The sequence below is a fragment of the Passer montanus genome, unplaced genomic scaffold, assembly GCF_014805655.1.
Source record: "Passer montanus isolate IOZ18808 unplaced genomic scaffold, ASM1480565v1 scaffold122, whole genome shotgun sequence".
Taxonomy (NCBI): domain Eukaryota; kingdom Metazoa; phylum Chordata; class Aves; order Passeriformes; family Passeridae; genus Passer; species Passer montanus.
In genome coordinates this window covers 167,700-190,183 of record NW_024358945.1, presented here as the reverse complement: position 1 = coordinate 190,183, position 22,484 = coordinate 167,700, and the positions used below count along the sequence as shown (strand labels likewise).

General features: G+C 43.5%; 1 protein-coding gene across 6 annotated transcripts in view; it reads right to left on the bottom strand.

Moving 5' to 3' along the window:
• The window catches only part of BCAT1 (branched chain amino acid transaminase 1), a 56,131-nt gene that overhangs the window by 30,928 nt on the left and 2,719 nt on the right, over window positions 1–22,484 (bottom strand). For 2 of the 6 annotated variants that reach the window (XM_039698254.1, XM_039698257.1), the window contains exons 2-4: window positions 19,861–19,968; window positions 19,034–19,213; window positions 3,475–3,531 (exon numbers count right to left, since the gene is read on the bottom strand). In XM_039698254.1, coding sequence (XP_039554188.1) covers window positions 3,475–3,531; window positions 19,034–19,042 — 66 coding nt within the window. In that variant the 5' untranslated portion in view covers window positions 19,043–19,213; window positions 19,861–19,968. Of the gene's footprint in view, window positions 1–3,474; window positions 3,532–19,033; window positions 19,214–19,860; window positions 19,977–22,215; window positions 22,334–22,484 lie in introns of those variants that run through there. The other 4 variants (XM_039698251.1, XM_039698252.1, XM_039698253.1 and 1 more) reach the window with 4 other exon arrangements.

Here is a 22,484-nt window from a genome sequence, read left to right as displayed (position 1 = left end):
TAATACAGTATAATAATGTAATTAATTAGCCTTCTGATACGATGGAGTCCTCATCATCATTCCTCCCAGACATCGGGGGAAAATGTCACCAATACAGCACAAGCACAGGAGTTAAAGAGTTAAACATTTCTCCTTCTGCCACCACAAGCCTTCCCAAGAGCAACTCAATCCAGGTCCACCTGTAAGCTACAGCTACTCCACTCTGCCTCAGTGTGGCAAAGCAGCCAGCATTCCCTAGAAATTCCCTAGAAAGTCTGCACCACCTTGGTACACTAAACAGGCTGGTAAAAAGTAAAACAAAAGAACTTTGCACCATGACAATGCCAATTTTTCCAGACGTTCAGACCACTGGAACTCAAGAGAAACATTACAGGACTAGGTAATACCTTTTTGAAGTACTCCATGTATCAGTCTCAAAGGGAAAACAAAGACAAATTCCAAGACAAAAGGCTACATTAAATAATCTTTTGTGATATGAGAGAAATAAAAGGCATCACAGACACCTTTAGTTTCTTAACATCAAGGGTTAGAAATTCCAAGTCAGAACTCACACATCAAAGAAACCAAATCAGAGTTACATATGGAAACAGACTGCTGCATTCTCCAAACAACGTTCATTCTCTCTTGTGACAGCACAATGAGCAGAATGAATGCATTAAAGGAACTACCAGACTTTTAGCCATAAAAATTAAGTGCATTAGACATAATTGTGTGCTGTTTCATGGTATTATTGGATGCAAGTGTAAGAACAAAACTGGGTATGTGCATTTCTTGATCCAGCTTCCCAAAAAATCATTCAGCGGCACAAAGGATGACTGTAGTCTCCATTACTGTGTGATATCCTTAAAATACACTTTATAAGTGCATTCAACAGTTGAGGAAGGGAAGAAGATTTCAGTCACATGGAAGGAGCTTGGTAGATAAATCCTAGAGATCTGGCACTTTAGAAAGTACACAAAACTGCAGCATAATCACTATTTCCCTTCAATGTTTCTCAGCTGTTCCAGGATCACTGCTCACAAGGCAACTCTAAATGCCATATATTAAATGCCCTGTAAACCACAGACCTGCAAGATGAGACTTTTAACTGCAGAACTGAGTCAAATCAAGGTAGCTCCGTGGCAGTCAGGATGGAGGAAACACCAATTCTTACCTGCTGCTTTTAAAAAGCATGAGAACAGAGAGCAGGCAGCAGTCAGAGGGGCCCACTGCCAGAAACTGTGCTAACATTCATGCCTTCCCTCCCAGTGTACAAGGACTTTCTGACTCCACCTTTCCAAGCCAGGCAGAAACTGCAGCACAACTCAAAGCAGCTCTCCCCACCTAAAAATAAAAAGCTCAGCACTGCATTCTGAACAGAAACGTCTTCAGAGGGCTGAGCTGGCATTCAAATGCTGGCCGTGACCCACTGTGAACAATATGTTTTATGTAAGCTTTAACCAAAACCATACCCTGTTTGCTGCACTCCCACAATCCTGGACTGCTTAGGTCACTGGCACAAAACTGCAGCTCTGCTCAGCACAGTGAGCCCCGTGGGTCAGCTTGATTCCTTTGAAATATTATTAGCTATAGTTTCTGAAATTGTAACCCCATAACTGTCTTCCACAAAAATGTTTGAGAAGCTCCCTAGAATGAATCCAGACTATTTTATTTTCATTTTCTGTTGCTGGTTTTGTCTTCATTGATGAAGTTTTTCCTTCTTAATTTTACTGTGAAGTTTAAAGGCTGAAAAATAATTATTATAATGCACAATACTATAACCAGGACCTATGTTCTCACCTTAATAACTTTCATACACACACTTCCCACAGCACAGTATTTTCTAGAAATCTCTACATTTCTAGAAAATCTCAGCTCACCTTCAGAAACAGAGCCATAAGGCAGGAATGAAGTCTTACAAATCAGACTTCAGCCTGAGCCAGCTGCTTTCTCCTAGCATTACTCTTTATGACCATCTGTCCCACCTGCTAATGTGCTTTTCCCCTCACCCAGCCTCTCCCCTACAATGATTTGCCATTCTGGCTGACACACAAATATCAGTGCAAAGGAACCTGGACTAAACCCAGCTTTGTGCCACCCAGTATTTGGAGCTTTGGTAAGGCACATGCTTGACTGCTGGTATAATTAAATCTGCCTTAAGTCTGGTTTAGTTTATGCCAAGCTCACCTGGGACCCAAACACAAAAGTTTCTTGTCACTGCCTTCCTTCCGGACTGCCTCAATGAGTGAAAGTTTGCTTCAGTTACACAAGAGTGTCCTCTTGTGCAGCAATTCTTGTGTGCAAATACCCCAGCACACTCTGCTGAATGAATCTGCTGAGATCTATCTGTTCATTGAAGGTGAATCCACAAAACAGCCCCTGCACTCCCCACTTGTGATTTCTTGTGGTTTCAAAACTGGCTGCGTGCCTGGTTTTGTCAGCTTTTTTCAATCAGACCTTCTAGCTGAAAAGTCATCCTGAATTTTCCTCCTTGGGCAGAATTGCCAGAGAGACACAACACGAAGAAACGAGGAAGAGAAAAACTGGGAAGGGCTGAGAATGAGGAAACAGAAATTAAATGGCATGCTGCTACACAGTGAAATTCTGCAGTCGTGGACTCTCAAGAATTCCTTGCTGTTTTCAAAGAGACCAACAACAGAATAAACCTTATCAAAGATATTATATCTATGTGTTATATAGATACAAGATATTAAGATATCGTAAGACATAAGACATTATATATATAACAATATATTATCAAATATTGATTGCAGCATTAATTTTTCATATCTGTTTAGAGCCTGACAACTGAAGGGGAAATAATCACTTAAGCATAGTTCAGAAGACTGCACAGCTGTGGCAGTGCCCAAAAGAGTCAGGAAGAACACAACACTTCCAAAGCACATCATTCTAATTTCATCTCATGTACTGCTGACAATAGTCAGAAATAACAGGAAGGGAACTGCTGAAAAAAACATGAGTTTTTCTGAGTACTACTTTTATATTTCTGCAAAATGTAGATAAGACTTTTTAAAAGACTTCAAATCAGGGAATAAGAGAGAAAAAGAATTACAGATGTGTGACATAAATAATAAAGGCACAAGATGCAGAAAAGGCAGGAAAAAGGAAATTAGGACAGATGTGGAATTCAAAGGAGCACAAGCTGACAGGCTCTGCACTCTCAACAGAAAACTGGAAGCTGACATCTGTACCCACACAGTTTTTAAAATGAGCTCCTAGTTACTAGCACTGCATTCAGGAAGGAGGCAAAGAATGGTACCTTAAGTGAGCTCATTTCTAGATGAAAATAAAAAGAGAGGGATGCAATTTCATGTCAGCTCCTGGCAGCTGCTCAGCATTCCTGACTCTCACAGCCCTGTTTGTTGTGGAGTGCTGATAATGTTCCCAAGCTGCAGTGCTCTGGAGCCCTTCTGTGATCCTTAGTTTGGGACCCAATGGAAAAAAAGCCTTCTCCTGAAGGCCACTGACACGTACCTTGAAAGATTCAGTCATTTGCTTTCCTGTTTCACCCGTGTACTCATTCTGGCAGCCCTAGGAAAAATAAAACCAGAGCACATCAAATCCACTGCACACTGCAGGAAAGGTGGTACACATCCAGTTCATTCATTTCAGGGACAGACTGTACTGAACCAGCAGACACTGCCATCAGTAAATACATTACCAAGAACTTTGTGGTGAGTTTTTAGCACAACTTTCCAACTTCTGGGCTCTCAGTTTTATTTATTTCAGCTGCTTTATTTTGTGCAGCTGCATGTCAGGGCTTACATATATGTAACATAAATACACACAACATCCTAGACTAGATTATCACTCTGTAGTGTAGAGGGGTATGGACAACATCACACATTTTTCATTCTGAATAAATAAATGGGGTTTTTACTCAAGTTTCTCTACTAAAGTATCCACCTAACAGGTTTGCTTTTGCCTTTTTAAGAGAAGGCTCAGTAGGCAGAATGGAACAAAAAAGAAATAATTGGTTTTGTTAAATCCTTCATTAACCAAAGACAGTAATAAGGAATTATTCACCTATATGAATAAATAATGAGATTATTTTGCATTTTCTATAATGTTGAACTTCAGGCTTCTGCAAAGGAACTGGGAGGGGAAAGAAGACAAAAAAAAAAAAAAAGGAGTGGTAATTCCAGTCATCCTTCTGTTCAACAACAGAGGGGTAACAGACGGGGAAGCCATCTACCTAAAAACAAGATTCCCAGTTCCAACAGCTGGGAAAGGAGTGGTAATTCCAGTCATCCTTCTGTTCAACAACAGAGGGGTAACAGACAGGGGGAAGCCATCTACCTAAAAATAAGATTCCCAGTTCCAACAGCATCACCTTAGCATCTCTGTGGGCCCTCCTGCAGTCCCTGCACCTTCCCTGCCAGTTACACCCAGCAGCAGGGAACACAGGAGACAGAGACAGCCCCAGCAGGCTCCTTGTGTCCCAGCAGCCTTCAAGAGGATCTGAAAAGGTGCAGAGGCTTGGGAGAGGGAGGAAGGACCAGGAGCAAGGGGCTGGGGTGATGGGCCAGGAAGGAGGATGGCTTTAGGCAGCACAGCTGGAAGGAGGGAGAGGACTTGGTGCTGCATCTCAGGGGGGAGCTCCCAGTCCAAATGGGAAACCCCCAGATCAAATATAAAATCCCTGATGAAAAGAAGCAGAGAAAACCTTTCATGGTCAGGCTGTGAGCCCCAGCTCCTGACAGGAGCAGCTCTCACTCCCCAGGGATGGCAGTGTCAGGGACACAGCAGCCACCAAAATGTGGGGCAAGGCTGGCACCACATGGATCACGGATAACACAGAGGGCAAATATCATGATCTTCCCCCCTTTTTAGAGATCTTGGGAATATGGTAAACATACAACAAAAAAGTAAAAAAGCAGCAGTATTTTCAGTGGACGCTCCACAGATCACAGCCTTGCTAGCAGCAGAAAATAAAAGGCAAACTCCCAGCCACAGCAGCTCTCACTTCCTCTCCCCTTCCCCCCAGGGAGCCCCCCACATCCCTCCTGCTGCCTCTTCTCAGCTTTAACCCTTTTGTTCCTCTTTTTTTGTAGCTCTCTACAGCAAGGCAGAGAGGCTTGCAGGCTACAGGACCCTACATATGCACTAAAAGAGAACGTGCCAAGAGATCATAAATCTCCTTACAATATCCTTCATTAGAAATATGTTTTATTTGCCTTGAAGCTGAGGGTTTTCTACTCCAGAAGGACAAGACACTGGCAGACTGGCAGACCCAAGCAGGACTGAAGTGTTACCCAAAGCCAAGGAGACTGTACAGTAACAGCTCCTTGCTTTACCTGTAATTTTCCAAACACTTCCAAACCCAGTGGTAAAATCCTAGAAAGCTGCTTTCCTGACACCATCAGCTGACAGCAGTGAAGCATTCCACAGATGAATGGAGGCAGCTGATTTTTCTCTGCACTGCAATGAATCAAGATGGAGAACGTGCTGGTTACCAGCTAACAGGATGGGAATTGCCAGCTCTGGAAGAAAAACATCCTAAAGCCATCATCCCAGCTCTGGAAGAAAAATATCCTAATGCCATCATCCCAGCTCTGGAAGAAAAATATCCTAATGCCATCATCCCAGCTCTGGAAGAAAAATATCCCAAAGACGCCAGCTCCACTGCTGGCTTTTGTCTAATATCCAGCATGCCAAGCTGGATTTGCTAATGATAATTACTGGTGACAGCAAATACTGACAAGTGCTCAACCATTTTGCTTCAGTTTCTTCCTGTTGCTGCTTCATGGAGCTGCCCTAAAGCAAGAGCTGGCATCAGCACAGAGGACTGGAGCTGGAGACAGCTTCACATTCTCTTTCATGATCTTTTTTAAAGATAGCAAGCTTGCATGTGAATTTGAAGTGCAGACCACCTACAGAACAGCCCCTGGGGCTGCATCAGGTTGCCCTTCAGTTCAACATCACCACTGAGCTCAGTGAAGTCACCAGCCCCATTTTTGGGCACCTGCCACGGGGCCAGTCCTGCTCTCCATGAAGTCATGATTAATTTTTACAGATTTAACTCCTATTTAAAGCAAGTAGCTAACTGCCTCTGTTAACCACACCGAGATTAAACTGAGTTAATCCCTCAGCACCAGAAAGAAACACCACAATTACTTTCTAATTAATGGAGTCATATTTTAATGGCTCCATGCACTACAAATCTGAAACATGTTGCTAAGTGCAGTAGGGGAAATTGCTCCCTGGTTTGGTGCCAGAGTTGCCAAGGGAGATATGCCAAGCATAAATTTGCCCTTTGTGTTTAAGAGCATGGTAGATTTAAACCTGCCCCCATTAAAACACTGATGTTATCCTAAAGAAACATTTGAGCCACTGGGTCAACAACTTCTTAAAAGTCACTCAAGAGTGTCTCAAGTAGCTGCACAATTACACAAGCATGACATTATTTCCTATATTGTGCTGTAGAGATAGCAGTGTTTTCTCTGTGGTGTATGTAACTGCTTTTTCTAAATAGGAAATAGAAGAGTATTTCAAAGTTTTCCTTTGGAAATATTGAAAACACACACTGATTTTCACATTACTGCAAAGCCTGTATGAGAACAAGGTGCACAATCTTACAACAGATTACACTTGATTAAAAAATGGGGTTTAGATGTCATTTCATCACTGTGAAACATCACTAAAATAAAGACCTGCTCAGCAGTAAATCTGTTATGACTTTTACTGAAGATCTCAATGCTCTAATGACCACTACAAATCCTTTAGCACTGACAGAGTAATCCCAGTACACACCACTTCTCAAACAAACTTCCAGTTACCTCTATATGTCATGTACTTTGTCACTCTTTCTCAAAGACAACTAATTCTTACTTGAGTTCCCTGTTCACTTAATTTTCCGTCTTATTAGAAAACTCTCCTGAGCACCAGGGAACAGAAAACTTTCCCTAACAGCAGGCAAGAGTAAGGAAACAAATTGAAAATGTTGTCTACACTTTCATCTAGGAAATCATACTGGATGCTTTTCAAAACAAGTCAAGTTCTGCAGCCTCACAAAACCCTTAATCATCATTTTTGGTTTCAGCAGCCACCTGTGTGAAATTCCCCCAAACAGCTCCAGTGTCTCCACTCTGAGGGAGATTTTCACCAGCAGCACCAGCGCCCTGCTGAGTACTACAGTGACAGGGAACACCTGGAAACCTCATTTTGTGCCCATGAAAGAACTGCAGACAGTGCATTTTTGGGCAAGCACTGGCTATTCATGGAGGTCCAGAACCTAAATAAACCAAATAAACCACAGAAACACAGCAATGGCTGCACAGAGCTCCTCCCACCAAAGCACACCCATCTCCTGCTATAAACACCATCCTATCCTAGAAAAGATGGATCAGAAATTGCCTCTCAGTCACAAGTTACATGAAAGACAATTGTGTTTTTTTTTTTCCCAAGGAAGAAAGTCCTTTCTGAGACATCTCTCCAAGACAAAACAGTGTCTTACTGCTTTTTGCCCATGCCTGCTCCTGGCTACTAAGTGTCTAAGAAACATTTTGTGCTCTGATTTGCACTGGAAGGATAATGCAATCAGAGCCCCTGCCAGGCTGCAGGAATACAGCAGATCAATAAATCCAATACAGGAATCACACTCTGGCACAGCAAGCCAAATGAGGTGTGTGGTGACAGCACTCTGTCATTCACAGCCACACAAACCAGAGCTGCCCTCCTGCTCCAGGATGAAACAGAATCCAAAGGGCACAAATGCCATCTATCCTGTACTGCTACAGCCAGGCAAGAACACTGCCATGGCCCCAAAACAGCTTTTATCTGTCCCTAGGAAATGTCAATACAGTTTGGCAGCCACATCACATCAAAGATGAATCTGCAGAAAAAACCCCACTAATAATGTTCACAGCTTAACAAATAAAAAAACACCCAAAAAGCCAAAAAAAAAAAAGCCCACCAAAACAAAACAAAAAATCCCACATACTTTCAGACAGACTGTACTGCTACAGCCAGGCAAGAACACTGTCGTGGCTCCAAAACAGCTTTTATCTGTCCCTAGGAAATGTCAATACAGTTTGGCAGCCACATCACATCAAAGATGAATCTGCAGAAAAAACCCCACTAATAATGTTCACAGCTTAACAAATAAAAAAACACCCAAAAAACAACAAAAAAAAAGCCCACCAAACAAAAAATCCCACATACTTTCAGACAGAGAAAAGATGCTGAAGGGCCAAGGGATATGATGATATTTCTAACATAAACTAATTTATTTTTATTTAATGACACTTGTGAAAGATTTCCACAGTTTAAGCAGCTCATTTATGGAAGCCAAGAGCTCTAAAAGCACTTTAATCCTGTCTCTATACTGCAGGTATGTGAACATGAACATACACAACACATGTCTGTGCCACCCTGCAAATGTCACCAAGTCCATTCATTGGGCTGGGCCACTTACGTCTCTATACTGCAGGTATGTGAACATGAACATACACATGTCTGTGCCACCCTGTAAATGTCACCAAGTCCATTCACTGGACTGGGCCACTTACACAATTTACAATTTTGCTAATTTCTGCACTTCCAATGTATTTTTAAGACTGTTTCATCTCACAGAGATCTTCCCTGATGCCTTGTCAGCATGGCATTATCACCTCACTGCAGCTGCTTGTCCAACCTTGGGCTGGCACTGATGTTAGCTAAACACAGGCTGTGCAATGACAGCACACAACAAAGAAAAACACAAGGCAACTAGTGTAGCAGAAAAGGAGGGCTTCCACACTGTTTAATAATAAATTTGCCTCGCAGTGAGGGCATTGGGGCTTAGAAAATACAAGAGGTTTTATGTCCAAGAAAGCTGCATTGTAGGAAATAAGGTTGAGTTGAAATAGATTGTAATCAAATGAGTCCAAAAAACTGTGCAGGCACTTATCCCTTGACTTGAGCAGTTCACTGGCTTTTATTTAAACCAGTTTAATTGGTCTGACTAAAACTGAAATATGTTCCTCTTAAAACAAGCATCACTGTTTTCAATACACTTAAATAAAAGACAATTCAGATTATATGAGCCCAACTTGCTGGTTAGAACAGAGGCTATCTAGAAGCAAAAATATTCAGTTAGTCCACCCCAGACTCATGTTTAATAACATTTATAGCTCTAATCACATATCTAAAAGCAGGCAAACTTGGTTCCATGAGAACAAATAAATGTAGAACAATGTCTGCAAATTAAAGCCATTACAAGCAGCACTCTGGTGAAAAACCTCTTCCACAACTACTGGCAATTTTTGACTCAGTGCTTAAATTAGTATTTGAGTAGTTCAGTAATGCCTGAACTGATGCAGAAGAAAGCTTGTCTCAGTTCACCTGAAAGACAGCAAGGCTAGGCAAGCTGAAGGAGATCTGAAGTCCAAAAAGAACGTGAGCTTGACAAGCTACCAAGAACTCCAAAGGAACAAAGACACCAGCAGAAGCAGAAAACAAATTAATTTGCTGAAACTAAACCCAAGAACAACCTGGCCCGGGATCTACCCAGCTTCAGGGTGAATTTGTCACATGCTTCAGAAAAATTTACAACTTGACCTGTGAATTACCAGGGAGTGCGAAGTGTGATCCTTCCCAGCTGAAAAGCACTGCAAGCCTCCCAGCACTCCCATCCAACACAGGACATAAAGCAGATGTAATTTCGGTGTGGGGTCCTTTATTCAATGCTCACTTTGCTCTTAATACGCTTCCTGCACATCCATACAATTCTCCTCCTATTCTCTTAGCAGAAGCAGGCAAGTACTCTAAAGAAACCCTCTTCACCAACAACATCCAGGTGCTGTGTGCTTTAACCTCAATTTCTAAATGCCCTGCTCTTGATTGTTTTCCTTCCCTCCCCTGACCCTTGTGCTGCTCCATCTCCCCAGTGCCATTTCCTCTGTCTCCACTGCCCTTCTGATTTGGGACAGCAGCCTGGTACAATGGGGGGAAGAAGGAGATGACCTAATGGGCTCTTCCCTCTCTGCCTCCTGTGAGCAGCGCCTCTAAGTGAGGCTTTTGTTGGCTTGTTTGTCCCGTCTAGCATTCATTAGGTCTTTAACAAATGCATTGTTTGCCAGAATGGCGTGAAGGAAAACATGTTAAAGCAACCGGCTGGATCTGGTTGACCTAAAAATGCACCTGCCTGTTTTCTAACCAGATAGTGTCTCATGGCTGGATGATACAGTGACTGTTCAAACAAAAATTCCGAAAGACACCACACTTTTATTGCATTTAGGCCCAGTTCTCTGATATGAGATCTTCTGCATCAAACTGGCAACAAGAAAAACATAAATGCTATTACATACTTTCCCCTACCACTGTAGCAGGGCTTGGCTCTTTATAACAAGCTTGTGCTCTTTATGTTTTCTCCAACATATCTCTTTTTATTCTAAAAGCCAGGTACTAAATCAGCATTTTAAGAATTTATAGCAAAATTAAGCAGGATGCATTTTAACTGCACTGTTATACCAGAAAAGATGAGCCTAAGCACAATAAAAATTAATCTGTTTATTTTCCTTGAAGATTCAGTTACACTATTATTTTTTATTCTGAGACAGCTGCACAGATAAATGACAGATCTGATTTAAAGATGCATAAAACGTAGCTTGCAATTTATTTGTGAAATTGCCTGATAGTGGAAACTCCACACAGATTCTGCAGCTGATGACCAAGGCAATTGGCTTTATGTAATTACCAAATGAAAATATAAATAACATGAAGGCATAGAGAGCAGAAACAAATCAAATCATTGTCTGAAGAGCTACTGACGGCTTAGAACTGGAAGCAAATAATTTAGTGCGGGAGACCAAAGCCTCTGCAGTTTGCAAATAAATCACTGTAAACTCCTTAGGGGGTAAAAAACCCAACCAAACCACAGCAGAGACAGTGATGGATTCCAAAATGAGAACTGACATGCCCAAAGAAAAAAGCCAGCAGACAAAAAACCTGTTTTTAAGGACACAGTCCTGTGTGCAGGCTCACCCGTAACTCCAGCAGCAGCAGGAGAAGCACGAGGGCAGCCCTGAATCACTGGCCTGTGGAAGGGTCACGGGGAGCTATTCTCAGTGCTCAGACCGTGTCCCATTTAAACCCATTCTGCCCTGGAATAAAAGTTTACATAAGACACTGAGGAAAGATGAATGGCACACTGAAAACAAAGGCTCTGTGGAAGAAAAGAACAGAAGAGCTTCTGGAAGAAGGAGGAGTTGCTTTTTTCACCATAAGTGCTGTGTGAGTGCCACTAGAGATGACAGAGCTGTCACTGGCAATGCAATACACATGTGGGGCTGCTGGTGTGCACAGGGCTGGCACCACATCCAGCCCCGGTGACTTGGCACAGCCTATTTAACCACAGCCCATCATCAAATACCACTGCTGAGGAGCACAGGGAGCATGACTGCGCAGTGTGCTGGCTGCTGCTCCCTGTCCCTGCTTCCCAAGAGGCTGCTGTGTCCCCAAAGTGTCCAGCAGATGAGGCTGATAAGGCATGGCAGCAGCTATCTCACCTGGGGATCTGAATGGCTCAAACCTGCAGGGACACTGCCCCCTGGTCACACAGAGTCCCATAAACAGGTTTCCCTGTTCCCCTTCCTCTGCAGGGTCTGAGCAAAGCCCATTTCCCTGCTTGCAGGCTGAACCCTGCACACCCAGATGCGGGCTCTGCCTGGACCATGCTGCAGCAGGACCCTGACTCGAGTTTCAGGCTCACAGTGATTTGTAGATCTTGTTAAGAGATGCACTAAAGTCATCCTGCATCTCTTTAAACAGGTCATTGTCCTGGTTTGGGGCAATTCTGGGAGAAATTAGGTTTTAACAAATTCATTGTTTGCTAGAATGGCATGAAGGAAACATGTTAAAGCAACCAGCTGACCTAAAAATTCACCTGCCTGTTTTCTAACTAGATAGTGTCTCATGGCTGGATGATACAGATTGCTCAAACAAAATAAATTAAACTTTAAAAGGCACCACAGTTTTACTGCATTTAGGCCCAGTTTTTTGATGAGATCTTTTGCATCAAACTGGCAACAAGAAAGGGCATAAATGCTATTACATGCTTTCCCCTACCACTGTAGCAGGGCTTTGCTCTTCACCACAAGCTTGTGCTCATTATGTTTTCTCCAACATTTCCCTTTCCTCATGTATTCTAAAAGCCAAGTACTAAATCAGCATTTTAAGAATTTATAGTAAAATTAAGCAGGATGCATTTTTCACCTCACTGTTATACCAGAAGGACAGGAAGAAATATTGCAAACACTGTTGTCTTGGATTCTGATGGGCTGGAACTGTTTGTTCCAGATAAAGAACCAAGACCTTCGTTATTTATAAGCTTTAAAGGACTCTTCTCACTGTAAAGCCTGGTTCTGCAGTCCCAACAGCCAGGTGAAAGAAGGCAGAAATATCCATCTCTTCCACAAAAAGGAAACTGAGGCATGGATTGTCCCACTGGCACACCTCACCCTGCCCAGCAGCTGCTTCAGAGAATCCCCTGGGGTGCCAGAACAGGCTCTGCACAGCTCCCAGGAGCTAAAACATCAAATCCATCACAGTTCTTCCCAAGGAAGAAGAACAGGTGCCAATGACTGATTTACAGCGGGTTTGGCTGCTCACTGCTCACAGCTGTCACCTGTTCAGGCTCCTTGCTGACAGCACACAGGGGGTGGCTGAGAACACCTGCCCACACCAGCTCCAGTGGGTTTAAACCTGCCACGATTGGTCTGAAGTAGTGGCAGAGCTCTCCAAAGCCTGCCTTGAACCCCTGAGATGTGTGTTTTGCTCCGTGCTCAAACACTGCCCCGATTTGTTTCAAGTGGACACAGTTCAGCAAAGCAGAAAGGAAACTGAAGCTTTCCTCTGGATGTAAAGGGCACTAGAACAGAGCTGAGCCAAAGGGAAAATCCTTGGGATCTGTTTGAGGACAGCATCTACAATAATGCTCTTGCTCCAATAACAACAGAGAGGGAGCACATTTGCACGATAGATCTTCACCTCAGAATATTCTAGGAACTTAATTGCTTTACACTCTTTATGAGTTGCAGAGGCTGCCACAGAAGGTAAAAAGCACTATCCACCACACCAAGCAGATGTAGATAATCCCACGGAAGCTCACTAACAAGCCAGGAGAAGCTGGGCACAACTACAGCATCACTGCAGTGTCACACACTGCTCTCTTCAGTGTGGTACAAGAACAAGATAGCAGCCAGAAGAAGCTGCTTTTCTTCATATCATCTGCTCAAAGAGGTGAAATATTCCAAACTGGCGACAGAACCAGATATCCCACCTACTTAATATATATTCAACAGTGTAACAACTCCATGACAGGAAAAAATAATGGATTATAAGGCTCCAAAATTCTGGAGCGGCATTAACCTTATCCTGTGTCCTTTCTAAGCAACGCAAGCAAGTCCTTCATCTGAAACGCCCTATCATTTGTTGACAGTGCCCAGAGCAAACTGGAGGCTGCCCAGGGAATTTGAGAGCAAAATATCACTCAGCACGTTAGAAGTGTCCTTGGAAGAAAAGGGTGGTCACAGATGAGGTATCTGTAGAGGTGGCAGCATTAAACACACACAAAGCACACTAAAGGAAGAGAGGACCTTTGCCCAAATCATAGCATGGTTAAAGTTGCAACAAGCATACATCAGGAGTGATGCAGTCTCCATTAGGAAAATGACAGCTTTGAAATGGTAAGAAAGGGAAATGAAGACAATAAACTGGCCCATGGCACATACTGTAGCCTCGTCTTCCTACAGTTCAACACCTGTATCAATGATCAAACAGCCCTGCTCAGCTCCACCAGCCTGAACTGACAAATGACTCATTTATAACATGAGCAAAGGGTCTGTGAGGCTTCAATCAATGTTTTCCACATTTCAGAACATATGCAGCTCATCTTGAGCCCATAAAAGCTTAGCATTGCATCTGATTTGTCCACTGCTGAAATCCAGTTCACCTGGAAATGGCAGGACAGAACACTCACTTCATACGTATGCTCTAAGAAATATTTTGCCCAATTAACATGATGAAAACATTGCTGGCTACAGCACAACCCCTTAATAGAAAATCCAAAAGAAAATGCTAATTTTCAGCATAGTGAACAATCAGAAAGGAATGCTGTTACTGAACTTCTATCTTCAGGTGCCAAGAAGAGAATCAAAGTGTAAATGCCAAAAATGGTCTCTGAAAAACTGTTGAAATATAAAGGGTAATATTAAATATACAGGTAAAGGTAGTATTAAAAAAACAGACAACATACCCAAGATGGATAAATGCCTCAAACAGATGAGCATGTGAACAGTTATGTTTTTTTTTCTGCATGCAGCTGTAGCAAACCTGTGCCTGTGTAGCCACGACATGTAGTAACACCCTGTGCTAAGACTACTTCTTTATGCTTATTCCTTTTTTCCAGCTGTTATCCTCTATATTTCAGGCAATACTTTCTAGCAGTTAGGAAGGGGTTTGTCAAATTTTAAGCAGGCATTGCCACAGGGAAGAATGCAGGGCTGTGATATTGATAATTCAATAATAAATCTTCATGTTCTGTTCTCAAAAAATAATTACAGTACTCTGAACTATGAATGTATAAAGACAGTTTAGAACAAACAAAACTATAAACTAGACAGCCTATTAAAAAATACTTAAACTTCTCTTCATCCAGGATCAAAAACTTAGCCTCTCCACCAGTTTCTTCAAACTTTAAAACCAGGGAAATAAAACCTGTATCCTGCATCTGGTAAGAAAGTTACATAGCAACTGACCTGCCAGCTATGTTGACAATAACTTCATAGTAAATGCTAACACTTGAAGTTTCTTTTCCATACTTGTTTGATTAAGAGTTTCCTTTATTTTAGTGGAGATTGGGAAACTCTACATCAAAAGAAATTGTACTGTTACTGCTGATTTTAGGTGGACTACCTGTAATTTTAATTAATTGTGTGATGATAAGCAGTTGTATCATTTTATAAGAGTAGAATATGCAATTTCATGTGGTAACCTTATAGACACTATTTCAGATGCAGCAATTTCAAGTTCACATTCCTGAAAACCAAAAATATCTCCTTTTATTCAGTGCTTTACAGTTTCCCAGCTTAACCTCTTCTGTTAAGCACATGGACTTCCTCAAGGTAATAAAGAATATAATACGGCTATACTGACATGTTAAGAATATACCTAATTCTTAAGCAAACTGCCTACAGTGGTGCCTTTAGACTCCACCTTTACACAGACTTCTTTGTGCTGTTAAAAGCCAAGCATTCAGGGCTCTGCACAAATACGTGCTGGTCCACACCACTGGGCGTGTCAAAAAACTAAGACTAGATTTAAACAATTTAGTTTTGAAGCTTTTTCCTCAGGATCACAGGAAGATCCAGGCTAGAAGGAAGCTGAGGATGTCTTTAATTCAACCTCCTGCTTAAAGCAGAGTAGGCTCTGAGCTCAGACTAGCTTTTCAAGGCTTGATCCACCTGGGTCTTGAGAGCTCCCAAGGATAGAATCTGCATAGTCTCTCTTGCTAACCCACTTCCCAGCTGTGCTTGTGGAGACTGTGTTTTCCTTCTACCCCACAGGAACTGTTTTGTCTCAGCTAATGCCATTATCTCTGCCCTCCTGCCACACAGCCCTGCTGAGCCTAGTCCCATCTCCATCATCTAGATGGTCATCCTCTAGATGGTGGAAGGCTGCTGCTGCACCACTCCAGACTGAGCACACACTGTTCTTTCAAATTCTGAGTGCTAAAGGTTTAAAAACCTCCATTTCCAGTAAGAGTAATGCAAACTCAAACATTTATTATGGATGTCATGATTCAACACAACAGTCTGAATGACATTAAACAAGTGGACATGATGTCTCTAAATCCTAGTAGAAATTACTGCAATCAGAACCTTCTGGAATTAAACCGGATTTGTATACCAGGAAAACACTTTTCTGTGCTTACTAGAAATGTTTTTATCAGTATGGTGTGGGATATGCTCTAACAGGCACACTGAATTAGCAGTAGCTGTGTACCTGCTGAGAAGTTATATGCTGCCCTTCACTAATGCTTCAGGTATATTCTAAAATAAAACACTGCAGACCTCAAGGGAAGAAGTAAATGAGTAACTCAGCTGGAATGGAATTATGACATTAGTTTGCAAAACTAGTAATAAACTATGGGCCAAGATGCACAAAAAACCCCAGATGGATAAAACTTACTGATAATTTTTAAAGGCAGTTTCAACCATTCTTATGCTAAGTTTTGGGTCTTCTGATGTACACAGCAAAGGGTGCTTTACATAAGTGCAACACTGGATTTTCCTCTGCCACAGCATATGGTAATACTTCCTAAATCGCCTTTCTGCAACAGGTGCTCTGTTTTATGATGCAATTTTACCTGGACCTTTAATGTGTAAAGCCATAAAATAATGAGGCTGTTTCCAAGGTAAACGGGGCCACCCATTGCCTTCATCCTGTGTTAGAATGGGAGGCATCAAGGTGCACACACAGAAGTGACCACAAACACGACAGGTTAGGGTCACATACTGCTTGGATTTATGCTCAGCCACCACCTAAAGCCAGGCTTTAAGATGCAGTTTGGGCATTTCATCTCTCCACTGCATGTGGGTAGCCACAATTTATTATCAGAAGCCACAATCAGTGCAGAGTGCCCGGAGCTCAGAGCTTCCCCAGCAGCACCAAGCACGTGGTGTGTCACTGCGGGGATGGGAACGTGCCAGTCCCCACATCTGTGCCCTAAGAAGGCTGATTGTGCAAATTTACAGGGAGAATTCACAGCTTGGCTCCTTCCTTCTGACACTGAAGGTCCTGCCCTCAAACCCACTGGAAGTTTTCAGCATTATAATGAATAAATGAATGATCATAGATTAATGAATCTATGATTATTTATTTAAGAAAATGGCCTAACACAGTTTCATTGCTTCCCTATCTGTTCCAATTCTTTACCAAACCCACGTCTCCTAATTTGTTTTAAAATGCCTGAATAAATGCAGAGCACCTGAGTGTTTACACAGTTAATTAACTGATTTACCTCCCTTCCTAACATTATCCTCCCAGGGATAAATTAATGACTAATGAAACCCACCTGAATTATTTTCAGGTATCTAATTAAACAAAGGATACAGCCTGTGGACTATTTTAACAAGATATCTGTTGTTATCTCACGACTTTGCAATCTTCTCCTTTACCTATGGCTCTGCAGCATATTTCAGTGCTCAATTTCCATGGGGAAAAACCAGCATCGCCACTGGATCACACACAAGTGCCAGGCCTGTCACTAACAATCAGTGCATTAGGTGGACAAGGCAGAGACTGCAGAAACTGGAGGCGTAATTCATTTCTTATACATTACTTTAAACAGGACAGAAAGGGAGGGTTGTGGATGAGCTGGAAATAATTCAAGGAAAAATGGAGGGTTGTGACTAAACACAGAAAATCATGAAGGGAGAGATGAAGGGACAAGGAGGTGGAATAATGCTGTTGATTGGGTTGTTTATACATGTGTCAGGTTTTACGTCAGTATGGTGATAATCAAATTGTGATTTTCTGTTCCTTTGAGAAATGGTCTACAAACACACAGTGACAGCCAGAACCCTGGAGAGCTGACAGTCTGAACAGATGAGGCAAATAAAGGGTAAAGGGCTCAGACAGCGCTGACTGCCTCAAGGCTACATCACTTCCAAGTGGCCAGAGAGTCCTTTTACTGCTATTGCTAGAGCAGGGACCAGGAAAGGGACCAGGAAAGGGACCAGGAAAGGGACCAGGAAAGGGACCAGGTGAAGGTTGGGTTTGTGCAGGTGAGAAGAGCCCAATGAGAGGTCAGTGCTGCTTCGAGCAGACAGGTTGGTAGGTCTGTGGTTTCTCTGTTAGGGGTTTTTTTTTAAGGCTGTATCAGAGCATTCCTGTCAGGAGGACACTCTGGAAAGCAGAGCCCTGAGCTGTTTCCTGCACACAACAGAAGTGATATAAAACACGGGTCTGCCCCTTCCTTGAGATGCTCCATTCTGTCTCTGAGCATTGCCGTGGGGGAGCTCCTGGCTATTTTCCCCGAGTAGTTTCAGGCCAGTTTCCTGCCATGGTGGTCTGCCTTTCTCCAGTAGGGAGGACAAACAGGGCTGGGACAGCATGCCAAGGCTGCTCCATCCTATCCCTGTCACCGCTGCAGCGCTGCTGGATGTGAGGAACACCGGCCACCAGCAGCACAGAGGAGCTGGGGAGACACCTACCAGCCACTGCTGTGCCTCTACCCCACCTGCTAACGCGACCCAAGGACAGCAAACACCTCTGCCGTGGGTTTCCTCAGCTGTTAAATCTGGCACGGACTGCAGCTCGCAGCCAGCCCTGCCCCAAACCCCGGGTATTGCTGGGTGGAACGCGGCTGGGATGCTCCCTGGTCCAGCTGATAACTCCCTGCCCTTTGCCTTGACCGGCAAGACTTGTGTTTAATCCCCAGATCAGGTCACTAAGCCCAAGAACATAAACATGGCATTTATAAAAGGACAGTGCCCACAGATGCTCGTCTGCCACGTTAGTGCTTGTTACCGAAAACTCCTCTTCCATGAGTCAAAGTTTTCTCTGAAATTACTCAGAACCTCCCAGCACGTGTTACTGGATTTTACCCATAGTCTATTTTAGTACAAGGGCAGACATAAGAGCTTTAACCAACTCGCAGGCAAAAAAAGGCTTGATGTCTGCCAGGAGACCGTAACCTTTGCAGTCTGTTGGTTTGTTGGTTTTTTGTCAGTTTTGTTTGAGGTTTTTTACTCACTGAGAGTCCCATGAACAAGAAAATCGCCCCGAAGGAAATCAGACACCTTCCCTTCCCCTTCTCCATCCTCCCTCATTATTTCTTCTCCACACATGCTGTCTGCAGTGAAAGAGGTAAAACCGCACACAATCTGAATCCCAAACAACAAATCCGCCGGGGACAGAAATCCCCTCCGCAAAGCACGAACAAACCGGGGGCACTGCAAATACAAATGGGCGAGCTACCGAGGCGAAGCCGCTGTGCCGCCGCAAGGATGGACGGGCGGGACTGGGGCAGCAGAGCCGCTCTCCTTACCTTGATCATGCTGGCGGGAGACGTTCCTGCGGGGCTGCGGCCGGGATGGAGCGGGATCGCCGAGCCCCGGGGGCCGAGGGAGCGGCGCTGCGCGGGACCGGGGCCGGCCGGGGCTGCTGCCGCTGCTGCTCGGATCGCTGCTGCTGCTGCCGGTGCCGCTGCTCGGGGCTGCTGCTGCTGCTGCTGCCGGGCTCTCGGATTGCATCAGCGGGCGAGGGCGGCGCGCTCGGCGGGCGCTCGGGGGGCAGCCGGGGCCGCCCCGCCCCGCCGCTCCCCGGCACCCTCACCGCCCCCGGCATCCTCATCTTCCCCGGTATGCTCACCCCCCCGACACCCTCACCGAGCCCCGGCACCCTCACATTCCCCGGTATCCTCACCTTCCCGACACCCACACGGCCCCCCGGGCCCCGGGCAGCGCCCCCGCCCTAAAATGGCCCCGCGCGGTGCGCGGCGGGGCCAGCGCGGGGCTGGTGCCGCAATTCACACCGAGCCGCGCTCTCCTCAGCCGGCACCGAGCGGCTCAGGGTGCTCCGAGTCATTTCCTCCGTCTGGCCGTGTCCCACACGCCGACACACCAGCACCATCAGCAGCACAGGGGCACAGCAACCACTGTATATGGGATTAGTGGGGCTGCCAATGTGTTTCCCTGCTCACCTACAGCCACCCAGCATGGGCACAGCACCCATTGTACCTGGGATTAGTGGCGTTTCACAGATGTTTTTCCCTGCTCACCCAGCACAGGGGCACAGCACCCACTGTATCTGGGGTTACAGGGGCTGCCAGATGTGTTCTTTCCTTGCCCACCCGTGCTGAAGGTCTGGATGTACCTGCAGAGCTCCGAGCCACCTCCACGTTCTGGTCCCTGGCAGGCAGCTGGCCAGCAGCCGGAGACAATAAATACAGCAGCCTGTCCACTGGGTTGCTTCTATGCGTTCCTGTGAAACTAATACAAAAAAACAGGAAAAAAACCCACAAATTTTTCAGAGAAAATGCTGCTGTAATGTTCACAAAGTGCTTACTTTCATCATAACTGATGAAACATAAACAACAAACATTTACGTTTAAGTCTTTTCTTCCTTTACTAATGTATTTGTAATGGTTTTCCCCTTCTGATCTCCTTCAGAGTTGTAGGAAGCTGTTTCATCTCCGTGTGACTGTCAGAAGTGCCAGGTTCTGCTTTGCACTATGCACATGAATTATTCTCTGTTGTACAGTGCCAGAGATTGGTTACAGGAGTAGGTTTTTGCTGCTGCTGCTCTTCAGCCAGGTAAAAAAGTGCTGTTTAGTGGATTTACAAGCATTTTGGATGCCAAAAGAACACAGGTGAGCAGCACTACCCAAAACACAAGATCACATGAACAGTGATATTTCAGCAGCTATTTAGGAGAGGAGAAAGATGGAGCAAAAAATTGATGAGAGCAATTCAATCCATTCACAAGGAGATATCTTCAGGTTACAACCACACATAAAAGCCATAGGAACATAAATAAACACCACAGAACAGCCAGGCTGGGTCAGGCCACTTAACTCAGTATCCTGTCTCTGTAATAATGCCTGCAGAGGAGTTTCAAGGAGAGAATAAGCACACAGAGGCACTTTGCTCCAGGTACTCTTTCCACTAAACACTCTTATCCTCAAAGGATTTGTGCCACATCAACTTCCTGAAAGATGAATTCTCTAGGCTTAACAGCTCCTCATGGCTTTTTGCTCTCTTAATTTCTTGCTACATAAAATTTGATATCTTTCAGATCTTGTGCTCATCAGTTCCACAGTTTAGCTCTGTTCTGTGTGAAACCTCATAATTTTGCTTTGTTTTGAATTTGCTACTTGAGAACGTCACATCATTCTCCATTTTTCTGATACTGAGAGACTGTAAACAAAAATGAAGAGCACTTTACCCCCTGCATGTAACTTGTGATTTTACAGGCAATTGTCAATCCTCTGTCAGCCATCTCCTTTCTCCAGCTGAGGAGCTCTAATCTTTTTTATTTACTATAAAACAGTTCAATAACCTTGATCATCCTTGATTTAGGATGGGGATGTGAGCTACAAAACACTCTTCATCATATTTACTTCTAATTTCCCTTTTTCTTCCTCCTCTATTTTCATTATAGTTCTGTTTCCTGTTTGGGCTGATCGTGAGCACTAAAGATGAACCAATCTATTTCTGAATCTGAACTATTTAATTCTAAGATTTCTCTGCTGCAACACTTCATTAATAACCCACCCATTTACATAAATTTAGCTTTTTTTGGTTATGTGCATAATTTTATGCTCACACACATTGTTTTTACAACTGTACATTCAGTTATACAACATTATATTCAGTTTCATAAGGTCCTGCTGCAGATAGCCCTGGTTTGGCTGAATTGTTTTAACACCCTTTCCCTGAAGGCTTTCAATCTCATCCCTAAATTTGTCTTTTCTCTGTTTGCCTCAATTTCCCCTTCTCTCAAGGACAGACTCTCTCATCTGTTTCTCATCTCTTACCAGTTAAAGAGAGCAACCATAAAAGCACCTTTCTTTTCTATGAGCCTTTGCTAAGGCACTTTGTCAAATGCTTTGGAAATCCAGTTGGATTATATCCCTTGGACCTTTCCTTCCTCTGAAGGAGTTTACAGATAGGTCAGGATTTCCTTCCAGAAAAGTCATGCTGAGTCTGACTCTCACTGGCATATTTACCCATATATCTTTGTGCATTTCTTGTTACAGCTTGTGCATTTTCTCACTTCAGTAGCCTGAATCCCTTAAAAAAAAAAGGCAAAAAAATGAAAAAAAAAAAAAAAGCTGTTTGATTGCAATTTGACTGTTTCCAGAGCTCGGTTTACCAGTCTGAACAATCAGCCTTTTACCAAAGTTCTCTGCAACATGCTCACCACAGAGATGCATTTAAAATTATCCTTAAACTGCTGCCAACTACTGAGGTACAGAGCAGAATCTGTGGCCTGGGCAAAACTAAGAAACAGGAGAAGCAAAGGGAAAGAAGAAATATTATCTGAACTACAGAGCACTCGTGCAAAGCCAGATCACCACTTATTGCATATCTAGGATATGTTAAAAAATAAAAAAAAAAAAGAGATCTTTGTATTGATCTTTTGCTTTCATTCAGGGCCACGCTGACCCTGAGCTTGCAAGTAAAAGTCAGAAAAAAAAAAAAAAATCAGAGAAGCTGCAGAACTTACTTGAAAAGCTGCAACTTCCTGCAATGTCCCCAAACCTGAAGCTGCCATTGGTAAATGGGCCAAAAAGATGTATTTTTGCAGGAATAGCTTGCATTACCTCAGTCTAGCTACAGTTCTTTATGTAACACTCCAGAAGTTACAAGGCAAAGGACATGAGATCTTTATCTCTGGTGATTCACTCAGTTGTGTTGCTCCATCAGTAACAAATTACATTTTCTACACTCTGAGCATTTAATTTTCATAAAACATTATTCATTTCAATGCTAGTT